Source organism: Perna viridis, chromosome 10 (assembly GCF_037379345.1).
Source record: "Perna viridis isolate PV_CMFRI_1.1 ecotype Kerala chromosome 10, ASM3737934v1, whole genome shotgun sequence".
In the NCBI taxonomy this organism is placed as follows: domain Eukaryota; kingdom Metazoa; phylum Mollusca; class Bivalvia; order Mytilida; family Mytilidae; genus Perna; species Perna viridis.
Window position 1 is genome coordinate 10,670,980 of NC_142454.1, and position 16,381 is coordinate 10,687,360.

Genomic DNA, 16,381 nt, shown 5'->3' on the forward strand with positions numbered 1-16,381 from the left:
GCTCGTAAAACATTCACAAAACACTTCAATCGACAGAAGGAACTAATTTTCAAGACAAAACCATTTATTTAGAGTCTTGTTTATATCTGTTCACACTTCACTTTAAATCCATACTAGTTTTCCCTGTGAACGGATCTCTAAGAAAATCGAGCCCATCCAACATTTTATTAAGTATTGATTTAAGACAATATATGTGGGAGACAAAATGCGGAATTGTTTGTTCGAGGATAATGATAATGCTTACTTAGAGGTTATGATACGGAACATCGGAATTAATAGTAATTCGAAGGTTAGATTTTACCATGCTTAATACAAAAACTTACAAGAACAATGATACCGCTGACTGACGTCACTGTCTCAACCTGTAAATGATACCTACAAAGATAACACGTGTTCACGTGTGGGTAATATCATAAGAAGAATTATAACAATTTACCTTTTGTGTTATTATTCATAAAAAAATAATTTACATATCTTATAATTTCCCCGTATATTTCACAAGAATCGATCTTTTCGCTCATAGTAATCATTTGGTTTCTTCTGCAGTGTTTTCAGGTGAATGTTGTCCTGCGAATTAATTTGATTGATTGGTTGTTTAACATCCGACCACAGGTCAAACCTTTTAGTACTCTTGATCGCCATTAATGATAACTTGGGCATGTTCGGACCAATTATTCATGGAGTCTGGTTCAACACGGTGTAACGTTGGAAATTGTGAAATTACATTAAAAGTTAGTCATTTATACTTCAAACGATATTCCTCACTATTTTATCTTTCTTACTTTTTTGTCAGTTGGGTATTTGTACATTAATATTGTAAAATATGCATGTTTATATGTATACCAATGTTTCTACATAGGTTTAGCAGAAATAAAGTATACAAGAAAGTATATATACATAATAACTCTTTACAGGAGAAATGGTGAAAACGAAATAACGACCTACTACTGTTGTCGTCCTCTCGTAGAGACACAGGGAGTTTGTGGTAAGTTAGTGTTTTGTAACCTAGTTGTACATTGGTTCCTTTAATTGTATTAGTTTTGTTTTCTGTTTGGTAAGGGTTGTCTTTGTCGTAATATGTTTTTGTTTTAATTCATGAATTCGTTCACACAACTAAATTAGTTAGTATATGCCTATTTCTTTAATGGTGTCCGTATGGCCAAACATATGAACCAGAAATAGGTTTCTGCCAAAATTGCTCTTATGGACACTATGGTAAAGACTGTAAGTCATCCTGTAACTGTCAGCGTAATGAAAGGTAAATATATACTTGTTTTATATGATCTTAAATTCTTTCAATTTAAAGTACGTTTCGATCTGCAAAAAAAAAATCATTTTTTATTTTTTTTCTTCTAAAAATACCTTTATATACTCTTTTCTCTTGCCATTACTATTTTGTTTCACTAGTATTTTTGCAACCATACTAAAACATAAAATGAATGCCATAACTTCATCACCCCACCCCCCACCCTCCAAAAAAGAAGGAAAACACAGAGGACTCCATAACAGCTTATGACTTAATAAGGCAATGCTACTTGTACAACACATTTACACTGAAAATAAGATGGACAAATATTTTAAATTGCAAACTTCAATTATTTTTTTCATTAAAGTTACAAACTTATTTTCACTCAGACATAGATAAAATAGCATTTAAAATTTGGTTAAAAATAAGAAAATGGTAATAAAAGTCTTATTCTTAGGCAGATTACAATGACATTATTTGGCAAAAATTGATGTGTCAATAAAATGCATACAATACAAAGAAAGTTCAATTCTCGCTATTGTAACAGAAAGAGTTTTTTTTATAAAATTACCTATTTAAAACTGACCAAAAGAGGTAACTCTAACTTATTCAGGGTATAGTCTATTCATCAAATAACTGACTGACAGATACAATTAAAGACAACTAACTTTTTTGTTCGATACCAGGTGCTGTATAATTCATTTTGATATTTATTTCCAATATATTACAAAAATGCTATCATTATAACAGATAGACTTTAAACACAGAAATTAACTTAAAAACCCTGGAGTTATCAAGGGAATGTAGCACTGCTTTACACACACACACACACACACACACACACACACACATATATATATATATAGACGTCTTAGAATGTGACGACTCTATTCGCTACACTGCTCCATTAGATCAAATTACTACAGTTAACGTAAACTTAAAGAAGGGTCTGAAAAATTCCCAACGGTTTTAGAACTGTCAAATTTGCGATTCAAATTGTTGGTCGTTCCCTTTGCGGGACACTGCCTGCACAAAGTCCAGCGCCCTAGACCACTCGGCAAGCTACGACCAAAAAAGTATTACATCGTTGGGAATTTTTCAGACCCTATCATAAGTTTACATTATCTTCCCTGAATCAATTTGATCCAACTGAGCATTGTAGTTAATAGAGTCATCACATTCTGAGACGCTTGTATACATAAAAACAATATGACAGTAATGTCAGGAGTGCAGTAGTAAAATAACAAATCATTCTGCAAAAAGGTTAGACAAATTACTGAGCAAAACATTTGAATTTCATTTATCAAATTCTTTTTCAAACCTTTGATATCTGCTATACCATTCTTCTTTAACTACTGATTAATTCAAAAAATTGTTCAATCTAAATCAATTTACAATAAGAATGAACACAACAAAGTGTAAGCCACAGGCCACAGATATTCCAAGTCAATTTTATCTGTACTCGAAGTCACATACACCACATTTTCGATTTGAAGCTCTATTTTTTAAACTGTCGGGACTTACGGCTACAGTTGTCTCTCTTTTATTTAATCTGAAGATAGTTCGCATGTATGCATGACGTGATAGTTCCAACGAGTCGTTCATTGGCTGAAATCGTGCGTAACAAATCCTTACTGGAAAATCCTATACTAATATCCACCATGTTGGTTTCTACGGGATGATTTGTTTACAAACGAAGTTCGTAAGTTCTCGTCGAACTCCGGTGACAATCGTCTGCTTGATCAACTTCTCGATGTTGTACGATGTTTGCGTAGAATAAATCCGAGATATCCGAATTAGCGCCGAAATGCATTCTGGGTTCTTCGGTTTTTGGACAAACTATTTAAACGTAAACAACATCTCCTAGCAACCCGATCACTGTAAACATGGCCGACTTTTGATAATGTAAATATTGGGACCGAGAATTAAAATCTCACCGGAATTAAATGATTCAATGTTTAGGGAGAAGCCGTTTGGCAAAACGAATTAGCAAGTCATTTAAGACAATTTAAACGACGGTAAGTGTCAATAAAGTCGTAGACAATATTTTTATTCAAATTTTAACAGTATCTTATTTATGTGACGCCGAGTATAATGTTATCTTCTCTTTCAGAAAATCCGTAAGGTTTTTTGAAGTAGCTTATTTATATGTTTTAAGTTTTTTTTTTTCAGGTGTGATTTTAAGGATGGCTGCGTGGACATAAGTACAACCACAAGGGGTCCAGGTACTGTTACTTTTAATGTGTATTTCTTTTGTTTCCTAGAAAAGATAAAATTTTACTTACAATTTAGCTTAAATCACTGTAACTTTAATAAGTGTATAATTTTTGATACTTACGTGATTTATTGTATTTTTTTCAGTTACCGATTCTTCTACTTACAATTAAACTTAATTTCTTTTGCGACATTTTTCATTTTACATATGAGTTTAAATATTACGGCTCCAAAAATGTAGACTCTAAAGACAAGGGTGAAACATTTTTTTGGTTTCAACGAATTGTTACTCGTTATAAAAATATCTTTACATTCGGTGTATTATAAACTATCATGCCCCTGTATGATTCACAAAATATGTGTCTAATTAAACTGGTCGTATTGTGATCGTTCCATTGAGAGAAGTTTTTGGACAAATAAAATCAACATTAAAGCCTAAATCAGTAGCTGTCAAAGTATAAACACATAAAATTGCATTAAAATTTGTATCAAAGTGAAATTGATAAGATTGTACAAAAAATACGTGTACAATAAATATGTTTAAAACAAGGGTTTTAGCTAATCTACATCTGACCAGTGCTATCACTTACTTTAGTCGTACGTGATGAAGTGACAGGCTTACAAAACGAAGAACAAAGAAAAAACACGGAAGGTAAGATGAATATTCAAGCAATTCCAGATTTTACTGTACTCCTTTTATCTATGGTAAAGTGGTAATAAAATCCGTAAACAGACTCTCACGATTCTGTGACAGAGTGGATATGAATTAAGCCTCTGGTAGCTAAGGGTAAAATTATGAAGTCATTTTACAACTGAGGAAGTCAATCTGGAATGTCCCCTGAAAACTGACCTCAGGAAGTGGATTTCAAAACGAAATCTCATATATAGAAACAGAATAATCAAGAATCTTGCAAAAATCTAAAGAATGTAATCCAGGGACAAAGACATGACACGGAAAACAGACATCTATGACAAAGAACATAAAATAACCAAAAATAATACATACAAAATAACAAAAGTAAATGAGGCCATGTACGAACACCGGAAGGTTAAGCGTTCTCTGTTTTCCTAAAGAGTTCCTCAAAACATATCAAATCTGGTTAAGACTAAAGTGGAAAGGGAAACTATGAAAAGTTGAACAAATCTGTTATCAAGGTGTAGATAGATACACCGTAGCAATTCACGATTGCGAGTTCATGATGACGACCATAGCTCTTCTGTAGTGATGACTTCAATCTTGTAGCAACATAACCTTGTTTCAGAAGCTCACTTTTAAGAAGTCTAGTGCGGTACAAAACATCTGCGTATTTACGGCATAACGTATGAGTATATGTAATATAAAATTCCACACACAGGTGCTGAAGGGATGTTGCCAGAAATAAAAGGAAAGGAAAAGTCTGCTTTTGTCGTATATTTCGGTCAATAATTTTTCTTTACCATCAATCTCTGTGTGTAGGTTAAGATATTAGGCTGACTTCACTGTTTCTGAAGTATCCTTTTTCTGAAATTCTTTGGGGTGGATGCGATGCGATGTATAAAATCTAAAACTCCTACACAAGATTGGACCGGGTAGAAATATTTCTGTGTGCCGGCAAGTACAACATAACGACTTTAACCATGTGATTGTACTGTTCACGGCAAATTAAAATCCATTCTTAAGAACTGGTGTTGGAGAATTCTCTCTTTACTTAAGACTGTAGTTCATACAAATAAAGCAAAATTAAAAAAAAACGGTATCAGCAGGCTCCCTGAAGATGAAACGCTGGAAACAGTGCAGGAAAAAGTACAATAGTAGAGAGACAGTAAGTGGAATGTGTGAGAAGAATTACCATAAAAAGCCTTAAAAGAGGAGACAATAACTTCTTAGAAATTAACGTCAATAAGTGATACACGTTTGGACAAACAGACTTTCCATAGTGTGTTACGACTGTGGTTGATATAAGTCAAAGGGTCTTAGATACGATTTTAGTTAAAGATAACAGAGAGGAATAGTGGCTTGTTTTTAATTATTACATGTAATTTCAACTCGAAATCGACATAGACAAACACTGGCTACTGAGTTGGGTCCAGTATATATGTATCACTATATGAACCTGTCAGCAAGAAAATCACATGCGGGGGTATTTGCACCGGACCATACATTTTGCACCGATCCATGAAGAAGTAGACCGAAAACGTGCATAAGAGTAACCAAATACTACCAAGTCAAAAGAATCCCTAACCTTTTAGAATGCCAAATAAGCAAAAACATCGCCAAGTTCGATCCAAGTCTGATTAATAATGTATATGGAGTCCAACAAATAAAGTTGAAATTGAATGCATTGAAGGCGAATAAGCAAGAGATATACATCCCCTTGTAGGCAAAGGACAAAAATACTATAGTAACAAAAACCTATGTCGGAAAGCATGAAACGCCTTGTGATGTACAAAGAAAGCAGTCTGAGCCGACCACAAGGCAGAGTAAACTGGGGTGTCCGAAGAATAAGCTTACCTTTAAAAACAATTTCAATCAATGAGAGACTCCTTTGAGGTTTATGCTTACTGCGAATGGTTCACAGAGAAAACCAAGTGTTAATCGGGGCTACGTTTTGGACTGGTTATCTATTCTGTTGGACGAAATGCTGTAAAATTATCCCAAATTAAAATTTGGGCACGACAGGATATTTAAACCCAGTAAATTATGCAACTGGGTTGTTCAGCCCGACAAGCAATACACAGCAGCTAATCGGAAGCACATACTATCTAGATCATTTTGTCAACAGCAAGGAATTGACGAAGACGCTAGTACTATTGTGAGAAGTTTGTTTTGGTTTCAACACTGTATTTTAGAATGGAAGAGATATGGTCCAGTTGTATAACATTAGTGCTTAACAGAATAAGATAAATATGAGATTTATTTCACAAGAATTATTTGAAAAAAGAGTCAAGGAAATGGTTCCTCAATGAAATAAACATAATAGTTGTTGACAGACTGGTCAATATCGTGATATTAAGAATGCCCGTAGGACAGTCAGTCTAAGTATCACGATATTGACCAGTTTATCAACAACTATTATATCATCAATAGATCCGTCTGTACGTTCGAACAGTTGTGGTAACATTTTCTTAGCTTCTAATTTGTAGGGGGTGGTGTCATATTTGACACTAAGCTTCATCGCCATAAGTCCTATGTCTTCTAAGTATGTGTTTTATCCTTCAGGTGCAACCTTTATGTTTAACAAGATCAAGAACATATGATCTTATCATATTCTAGGAAGATGTTATAATAAACATGATAATTTTAAATTGTTTGATTTAAAAGAGTAATCAAGGGAACCAAGGTTATAACGGTAATCAAAAGAATGTAATCCAGGGACAAAACCAGACATGGAAAACAGACATACACAAAAAAGAACATAAAGTAACTAAAATCATACATACAAAGTAACAAAAGTAAATTATTCTTTCAACCTATTCAACTCAAGTGTTTTAGGAAATGAATATTGCCCGCACTTCACTTAAACACCATTACACAAATTTTAAGAGGGCGTCCATGCAGAACCTATGCAGTAATTGGCACAGCAAAATTTTGTTTCATCGATTCCATACCACAAATGCATCCTTCCTCACAAATGAATGTTGGTTTTTGAATAACTGCAACGGTTAAAGAAAAAAAATTATAAAGAAAGCACTAAAATTCAATGAAAAGACACAACTTTTTTATTTTGTGCAAAATGTGGCTGCTTTCTTATGGAACTTATAATTATTTTCTGAAATTTCCAATTTCAATATAAACAAATCTTATTATTCGACCCACATTTGATAAAAACACTACATTGGAAAAAAACATTTCAGTGGGATAAAATTTACAGAGATATAACACAACATTACTTTAAGTACATTTAGAATATTATCCATGTATGTTTATTGATATGAATGATTTCATTATAGAATCCTTTTGGACCACACACTCATCGTATATTTATATAAGTGGTATTTTAGTAATTGTCATCGTTATTTCCATCATGATACATATTGCCATACATATAATATTACATCGAGGTAGAAAACAACAGACAAGCGTCCAACAAACAAACAGCAATGATTTGGAGTATGAAAACCAGTATGAGGAAATTGAAGAAAATGTACTAGAAAGAAATCTTCAACAAGAAATACCAGCACAGGTCGATAATTTAGAAATTAACAACACTGACGCAATAGAAAATAAAGATGATGGATATCTTGACCCAGTTGTTCATTACATGACACCAAAACTCTTTTCTCAGACTTCTGAGAACAGCAACTCCGGATCAGTCGCTGATATAACCTCTGACTACCTTTATCCATATATGCCTATTCTAAAGGGTTCAGCTGAATCTCATGAATATACAGAGTCATATCTCAGTGAGTAAGGAGTTATTGTATATGACCTGTTCTTGAGACAGGTGGTGTCGGAGGGCCCTTTTTATCGTTCATTTCTTTCCAACATTTATCGCAGTATTTGCATTTTTTGGTCACAAAAATAAAAATAGTATTGTATTTTTATCTCTCTTTTTTATTTTAACTTTTCCGTCCAGATATCGTAACAGTGTAAATACATTTTGTTTATATAAAATAAAATAAAAACAAAACAAAACAAAAAGAGTTGTAGTAGTTCCACAGAATTTTTCTATCGCATATGTCATCTCGCAAGTGACAGAGAATCGGCGGACGTTACCCTTACCAAATCAAATTCACTTTGTCACTAGCCACTATGCACAATAATGCATATAATGATTATGTAGATTAGTTAATCATCTATATATTAAATTCAAATGATTGATATATATATATTGGACAAAAATGAACTTCCTGTGCGCAGCTTTGTATTCAAATACTAGATTACGAAAAATAATCTAAGTTATGTAATCATGTCAGCTCAGTTAATGAAGGTGCTTTTATCGTGTTTAAGGAAAGAATTTATTTCTTAAATCGTATACAAAAGCCAAACAAATACTGTACTATACTTACTACAGTGAGTTGGTGCATTTGACTAAAGTGTTTCTTTATTGTCTGAAATATTGAGTATTCGTATTACCAGCGTCGCATGCCAGACTAACGATATACTACTATGTTCATCCAGATAGGAGCACAGAAATGCGTCAGGAAAGTAAATGCAAAGTCAAAATGGCATTTAATTAAGATATGCAGTTAATAACTAAAGAAAGTTATATTTACATTATCAGTAAGCTTAGGTATTCAATGTTTTAATGGACAACCGTTTTACAAAAAAATGTACCAAACCTATCTCGCCTGTTTCAGTTATCGTCCCTTTTTTCAATTACTTAATAAACGTAACAAAAATGTAGAAGTCCGATGCTTGGTTGGTAGTAGGTGGTGCCTTACTCATTCTTTTTTCAGTAGGTATGCAGAAGGTGTGCAATTCATGGTAACGCTTACGCCACTTAGACATTGACATATCTTTATGGGGCAAAACTAATTTTATGTAAACGGATGTCATGTTAAAATATTTCCGTTATGGTATTTATTACTGACAAGTACAGTGAAAACTGTCTAAATCGAATCCCTTTCAGACTTAACATTTATTCGGTTTCGAAAGGTGTTCGGTTTACCCAGATTAAATTATATTAAAATTGATACAAGAGGACGTCAAGAAGTATCTGGTTAAGGCAGGTTTTCGAATTATTCAGGGTTCGGTTTAGACAGGTTTCACTGATATCAAAGTCTGACATTATTTTTTTTTCAAAGTTAAATTTAAAATGATTTTTGTTAATTTTAACACTAAATATCGGCAAAAAATACATTGTAATGCCAAAGCGCCGGCGTTTGAATAATGTCAAAATTCAAATCATTGACTGGGGTAAAAACAGTAGTTTATGACGATCCACATAAACAATGCTGCAAACTTATAATAACAGAAAACATATACAGACTCAAGAACAGAAAAAAACAAGACAATAACAAAAAAATCAAAGCACTAGCAAAATAAACTCAATAAAAAGAACAGGAGTGGTATTAGGTGCTCCGAAGAGGTAAGCATGTCCTGTTCCACTAGCAGTACTTGTCATATTGCAAAGGAGAATAATCCAGTAATAGTCTAGCAACAATAATGCAGCTCTTCGACACGAGTCACAGAGAAGTTCCTGTAAATTGGTTGATTATAGAAACATTTCGAAAGTTTACATTCAACAAATCTTTCAATTTGGAATTATTTGTCTAGGTATCTTAGTATAGTCTGATTTAAAATGCGGGATATTGCACAGTCAGTTTATCGGTAAAATTTGTTTGTGTGACCAAAACCAGTATCAATAAGACTTCAGCGTGTACAGTTAAGATGTATTTTTTCAACAACACAACCAATTATTTAAATGTTCATGTCAAGGCATATCAACGAGATTGTTTTACCATACGTCTCTATTCATTTACATTTTGTGCACGTTAATGGTTTTACCGATTGCAACCAACGAACACAGGAGTCATTGGAGTGTATAGAATTCTCAATACTGAAAAGCTTGCATCATATGTAGATCTTATCATGAAATATCACCCAAATATTTAGTCATTTAATCGTATTAATTATTGCAATCAGTCAGTATATCTTCTTTGAAGTGAATATTTACAAAAACAAAAACAGTGCATTGAATTGACATAAAACTAGTATACGGCTGAGGATTAGAACCGCGGGTATTGCAAGGCTGTGTAGATTACTTTCACTGTTTCGAGACGAATGACTGTCAAGTCCGTGCATTATCATAGTTGATATCAGCACCAAAATGTTCAAACGAAAAATGACGTTCTTTAACGAAGGAAAACAACGTTTTTATTCGAAGCGTTAGACATCCTGGCAACTTCAAAACAATTTAACGTTTGTGATGTCGCAAAAGTTATATTCAGTCAGTGACCCATAAATCACTAGAAAATATATGGTCAATACATTTTGGCTGTTCAAGAAGAGAGGTTGCAGTTTAAATATTTTTTTTCAATTCTGTCATCTTGTGCACAAATTATCAGTTGGTCTATAGGTCTTTCGCTGACGCTGCTTACTGATATATATTTTGATATCCAAACCTCTCAATGAATTATCAAATAAAAATGGACATTTAGGCCTCGGGCCTTTACAAAGGTTCATATGTATTTGCCCTTTTTTTACCAATGTGAGTCTAGGTATTCCATAAGAATTTTCCTTGGGTATAATGGTACAACTAAGACGCTCACTACTGAAAGGATTGCTATAAGTATCAAATTTTGTTTTCCCTTTTATTCAGGTATATCGTATTGTGTATAAATCATTTTGTGAATCTGCTATATCTAAGGTGAATGTAAATTATCGGTAACATCTTCTCAGGTAAACTGTTAGGAACATTCATTCAACTCACTGGCCAAAAATTATTTTACATTTTCTATCTTACGAGCACGCATCTTTACATGATTTTAGAAAAACATGGAATGCTTACGCTAGCATTCATCCGTTTAATGTTACATTTTTAGTGGAGTCACGATTGATAATTTACGTTTGGTTTGGGTTTTCTTAAACTTAGTTGATAGTGTCTTTTTTTTATTGCAAGTCGTTATCTTTGGATCATTTTTTTATAACCGTTCTAATCATGGTTCCCTTAATTTCCCTTTCATCGGATATCAGTGTAATGCTAATTGTATCGTGATCTGAATTTCTAACTTCATATCATCAAAATCAAATAAATGTTGTCTTTCGTTCGAAGGTCAAATAATATTACATGTAATATGACATATCTAGCAAACCTTTCCAAAAGATTCTCAACGCCGTTTTTACATCATTGAAACTTCTCATTTGCTCTCTGTGTTTTTTTTAATGTTAATTCTGTGATTATATTTAATATATTTTCTTTTTCTAGATAACTTTATTTCGTTTGTTTCTATTACTTTATTTATTTTTTTTTCATTTTTATACATGTTGCATTATTATAACGAATCTGCTGCTCTTCTCGTATCTCAATACGGAAAAACGGAAATAATTTCAACTCTATTTCCTAACCGATTTCCTGAGTTATACAGTATAAAATGGTAATATAATTAAAATGTTTCCTCAAATAGAATTAAAATGGCCAGTCTCTATATTATCAACAACTGTGTATACTTAATTGTTTATAGTACGGTGATTTAAGGAATGAAAAAGTGTTCCATTTATAAAAGGTAAAGCCTACAATAATAATAAATAAAAAAATATACTCAGAACATTAACAACTGTAATTGTGTAATGATTAAAATTATAATGAAGTATTAAGGAATTATTTCACAAGGTAGTATGCTGTCGTTATCGTATAGAATTCATGCATGTTATTCTATTATTTGCTTTTGTTACTTTGTATGTATGATTGTAGTCACTTAATGTTCTTTGTTGTGTATGTCTGTTTTCAATGTCTGGTCTTTGTAACTGGATTACAATCTTGATCGCCACTATAACTTAGGTTCCCTTGATTACTCTACTGTACACAAATCAGTGTCAAAATTTTTCAAAACTTTCAACAAGTAAGTGTGTTTTAACCATTCTCCAAAGAAGAGATAGTAGAAAACCATAAATATGTGCTATCCTCTTTTGGTCTCTTTACCAAAGACGATGATTGTGATCTACCATCTATGTACTTGATTTCGTAACTCCATACAAGAACGCTAAATAGCTGGATCTGCAAATGTACCACCAAACCTCTTTCTTTCAAATCTCTTAGCTCTAATGCTCACAGCTGTCAAGGAGGGTCACCGGTCGTACCACGTGAAAAATTCGAAAGATCTTCTTGAAATCCTCATTTCAAGATTATTATCAGAACACAAAAACATAAAAAAACCTATGCTTTTTCAACTCTTTATACTTCTATTCTCTATCCCGACTCAAAAACAATGTACATCTTTGTTACTCCAAAAATGACGGTTTACCTATATACAGATGTATTTCTTATTAAAGATTTCCCATTCTTTAAAAATACTATTTCAAATCTACTTTCAAATACACGGAAGAAGATGTTATCTAAATGCTGGAATTTATGTTGATCGACAATATATTTTTCCAGTGTGGCGGGCGCGTTTTTCAACAAACGTTCGGCATTCCGAAGGAAACAAATTGTGCTCCTATACTTGCTGACCTATTCCTTTACTCATTTGAGTCTGACTTTATAGCTGATATAATTCAAAGAAAGGAACATTGTTTGGCCAGATTCTATGACCTATGTTTCTGCTATATAGATGACGTATTATCGTTAAACAATCCTAGTTTCTGGGATTTGTACTGCGCATCTACCCAACAGAACATGAGATAAATCATATTACAGACACTGTGATGTCTGATATCTTGACCAACAATTAGAGATCGATTTTAAATGAAAACTATTGATCAAACTATACGATAAAAGCGATGATTTTTTATTCCGTATTGTCAACTGTCTTTTCATCTGTTGCAACATCACTTCAACACCTGCGTACGGAGTTTTCATACGTTATATAGGAGCTTGCCGTTATTACGCAGACTTTTTGTACCGCGCTAGATTTATTACAACTAGGCTTTTGAAACAGGTTTATATTGGTACAAGGTTGAATAATCACTACAGAAAATTTACGGTCGTCTTCATAAGCTCGTGGATCGTTCCTTGATTACTTTATAACAAAAATAAAGGTTGCGAAGACATGGGTAGAATTGTTTTCATTTTTTTTTATTACAGAATGAACAATAGACTTGTTACTGGCTATTTTTGCTGTCATCCCCTAATTGAAATAGCAAATTCAACTTGTGGTGAGTGCTGTTATAAAAGTAAGAATATTTGTCTTTAAAATATTAATTCAACTGATGAAATCTGATACACCAATGACATTTGTTGTAAGAATTGGATTTTGGCCCTAAAAATGCAGACAGAAATTTGGCTTTAAGATCAGGACTGTTGGTCCCTCCAGGATATATATTTGTTTAGATAAAAGTACGCATCTCTAAAAATAATATGAAAATGCACTCGGACAAAAAATTACTTTTGTATTGGTACTAAAAAGGATAGGCACATCTTTCCAGTACAAAAACGAGATATCACCCTCTTTGTCCGTAACCGAGTATAATCATTTATGATTTCGTCTTTCTATAGCGCTTTTACTGCACGTCTGGTCTTTTTATCTCGTTCTCATTGCTAGTTCCGTTATGGAACTAATAGTGTAGTGATTGTAACTGATAAATGTACAGATATAGGCTATTTGTCTTCTATCACCAAGGACACTAGCATATTTTTTTTTATTTAGGTAGAATGTGTCATAGTCTTTCAAAATTGGTATTGCTTTTGTACTTATAGACCTTATACGAATTTTGAGGTTTTGCAACACGTGTTAATTATGAATGAACATTAAAGATGCATTATAATAGAAGTGTACATGTATGGAGACCGAGAAATTAGAAGTCTGCACTAAATCTTGAACTTCATACTTCGACATATATGTTTAATGATTTAGGATTCAAACCTGGATTTGTATTCAGTGAAACACAAGGTAAGGCATGTGTTAAGTGCACAGCTGGCGCTTATGGAGTTGATTGTACAGGAACATGTGAATGTGGACCGACCCAGCGGTAACTATAACATCTGATATATTTTCTTTATATAAATAAATCTAAAACTAAAACAATGACATCAGTTGACACTCCCGTTGCCTGTTTCGGAAAATTTGTCATTTTCATGTGTAAAAGCGTAATCATGGGAACCAAGGTTATAGCGGTAATCAAAAGAATGAATGTAATCAGGGACAAAGACCAGACATGGAAAACAAACACACACAACAAAGAACACAAAGCAACTAAAATCATACATACAAAGTAACAAAAGCAAATGAGCAACTCGGACTTCACTAAAAACTGGGAGCATAATAAACGGTAAATAATTACCTAGCATCCCCTTTTTCTAAGGAATCGCACCTTCTTTTCGAAGTGTTTTGATCCGCCCATGGACATATAGCTTAGAGTTCATTTTGTGACGATTTTAAATCATTATTCCAGTCCTACGCTGCCTTCGCAATGTGGTTGTCATGATATATTTACGAAAAGCAAAATTGTTTTCAATGATATTTTTTCATTAAGATTGTATTTACAAATCTAAGATCACTTTTTTTTCTCGTCTTTGTGTTCGTCTATTTCCATCTTTTATATATGTGGGTCTTTTGTAATACAATGTATATGAAGCTTGTACAAGACGCAAAATTTATTAGAATTGTGTTGTGTGTTAATAATGCAAAATGCAAAATCGACGTACTGTAGTTAGTCATTTTACAGATTTCCATATACAATGCTCTAAATGGTCGTTGATCCCCTTACGTATGAGTTATCATTTTTTCATATATCACGGACGTGTTTCTTCCTCAAATGTGTTATGATTTTTTTCTGTAGATGTGATCCTGTTGATGGTTGCATTTCTACGCCTAAGAATAACACAGGTAGATTGTAAATGTAAATTAATTTTGTATCAATAAGTTCTTCCTATCTTCGGACCTCCCGTCTCCCTTTTCAGAATATAAATTTCAATTTCCGAATTATTGGTCTTTAAAAACGGGCGTATAATGTGCAATAATAGCACAGCTGTTGGTTTCCTACAACGGTCTTTTTCGTACAAATTCAGAAAATTGGCATTTACTGGTGAACACCTGAAATAAAAACTTTGTTATAAATCATTTTATAGGTTAGTGATCCTTTTAAGACAAAAAAAAAAATAAATAAATAAAATAAAATAAAATAAAATAAAAGAATAACATTTCCCTTGGAAATTCAAAAAGAATGCATTCACTACATTACTACATACACTCTGTGCTTTCTTTCAACAGCGGAAAGTGGATTTGGATCTACAGGTAGGACGGATTAATAAGTGCTAGTGTATCACAGTCGTACGCAAAATGTTTATAACTCAATAGCACATAGTGTCGCCAGATAATAAGTCCTCAGACACCTATTACAAGAAAACAAAAGCAAAATACATGAACTTACATGTTATAGTACATGTAGCTAAATTCTTTTTGTATTTACACACAAAAAAAAAATAATGTCAAATTATTCCCATATTTTCCAGGTCCATTTATACAGACCTCTTTATTTTCTTGCATTTGTAATAGTAGCTTTTCATATAATTATATTTTGCGACATTCAAAAAAAAAAAAAAAAAAACAAAACAAAACAGAAATGTTTCTCTCTTTGTTCGATTTGTAGCGGGAAGACAAAATGTTTGTCGTAACTGATGTATTTGAAAATTCGTTTTAGGCACCCCTGCCGTTATCATATTTATGTCATGCATTGCTGCTATTGGATTAACTATAGCCTTCGGTATCGCAGCCTTCAGGAATAGAGAATGGTTGATCGGTAAAATCAGGGCATGAAGTGGAATGTTTTCGACGTTTCCTAGGCTGGATATACCAACCAAAGTGGAGAAGATGAAGAATAATGTCAGAAAAAGTGAGAATTGTTATGACGACATCAATGAGAAAGAAATGATCCGTGATTTTGGGCGTTTGAAACAGGAAAATATCTGACATTTTCTGTCATTCATTCAATTGAATTCATCATGAACATATGCTTGTGCGTACTGATTGCCAATAAGCGTGTAATTACTGTACATATTTGTGTGATGGATATTAATATTGAGGCCATTGATTTTCTATGAACAGTATTCATACAAATGCAACCATATCTGACATTTTCTGTCATTCATTCAATTGAATTCATCATGAACATATGCTTGTGCGTACTGATTGCCAATAAGCGTGTAATTACTGTACATATTTGTGTGATGGATATTAATATTGAGGCCATTGATTTTCTATGAACAGTATTCATACAAATGCATTTAATATTTTGAACTATATTTTTTATAAAGTGATTCATAGTGTTACTTAGTGTTTCTCTTCATGTTTCTTTGAACCCATTCCTTAAAATGTTGGGCTGTATACATTTTGTATAGTGGA

At 32.9% G+C, this 16,381-nt stretch overlaps 2 protein-coding genes across 4 annotated transcripts; both read left to right on the forward strand.

Annotated features, from left to right (window-relative positions):
* The first annotated feature begins 1,152 nt into the window (after nt 1-1,152).
* On the forward strand, nt 1,153-8,039 carry LOC148604494 (uncharacterized). The gene is made up of 4 exons (XM_088551010.1): nt 1,153-1,258; nt 3,419-3,471; nt 4,056-4,112; nt 7,391-8,039. The coding sequence occupies exon 4, from the start codon at nt 7,465-7,467 to the stop codon at nt 7,849-7,851; it is 387 nt and encodes a 128-aa protein (XP_088407136.1). The 5' UTR covers nt 1,153-1,258; nt 3,419-3,471; nt 4,056-4,112; nt 7,391-7,464; the 3' UTR covers nt 7,852-8,039.
* A 3,318-nt stretch (nt 8,040-11,357) lies between these two features.
* Nucleotides 11,358-15,934, forward strand: LOC148604495 (uncharacterized). Of its 3 annotated transcripts, none has more exons than XM_088550996.1 (6): nt 11,368-11,608; nt 13,126-13,214; nt 13,895-14,009; nt 14,820-14,866; nt 15,251-15,274; nt 15,681-15,934. In XM_088550996.1, the coding sequence occupies exons 1-6, from the start codon at nt 11,583-11,585 to the stop codon at nt 15,794-15,796; spliced, it is 417 nt and encodes a 138-aa protein (XP_088407122.1). In that variant the 5' UTR covers nt 11,368-11,582; the 3' UTR covers nt 15,797-15,934. The 3 variants fall into 3 exon arrangements, with proteins under 3 accessions (XP_088407125.1, XP_088407122.1, XP_088407123.1); XM_088550997.1 differs by having other exon boundaries at nt 11,377-11,608; nt 13,126-13,196; XM_088550999.1 differs by lacking the exon at nt 15,251-15,274 and having other exon boundaries at nt 11,358-11,608.
* Nucleotides 15,935-16,381: the final 447 nt, after the last annotated feature.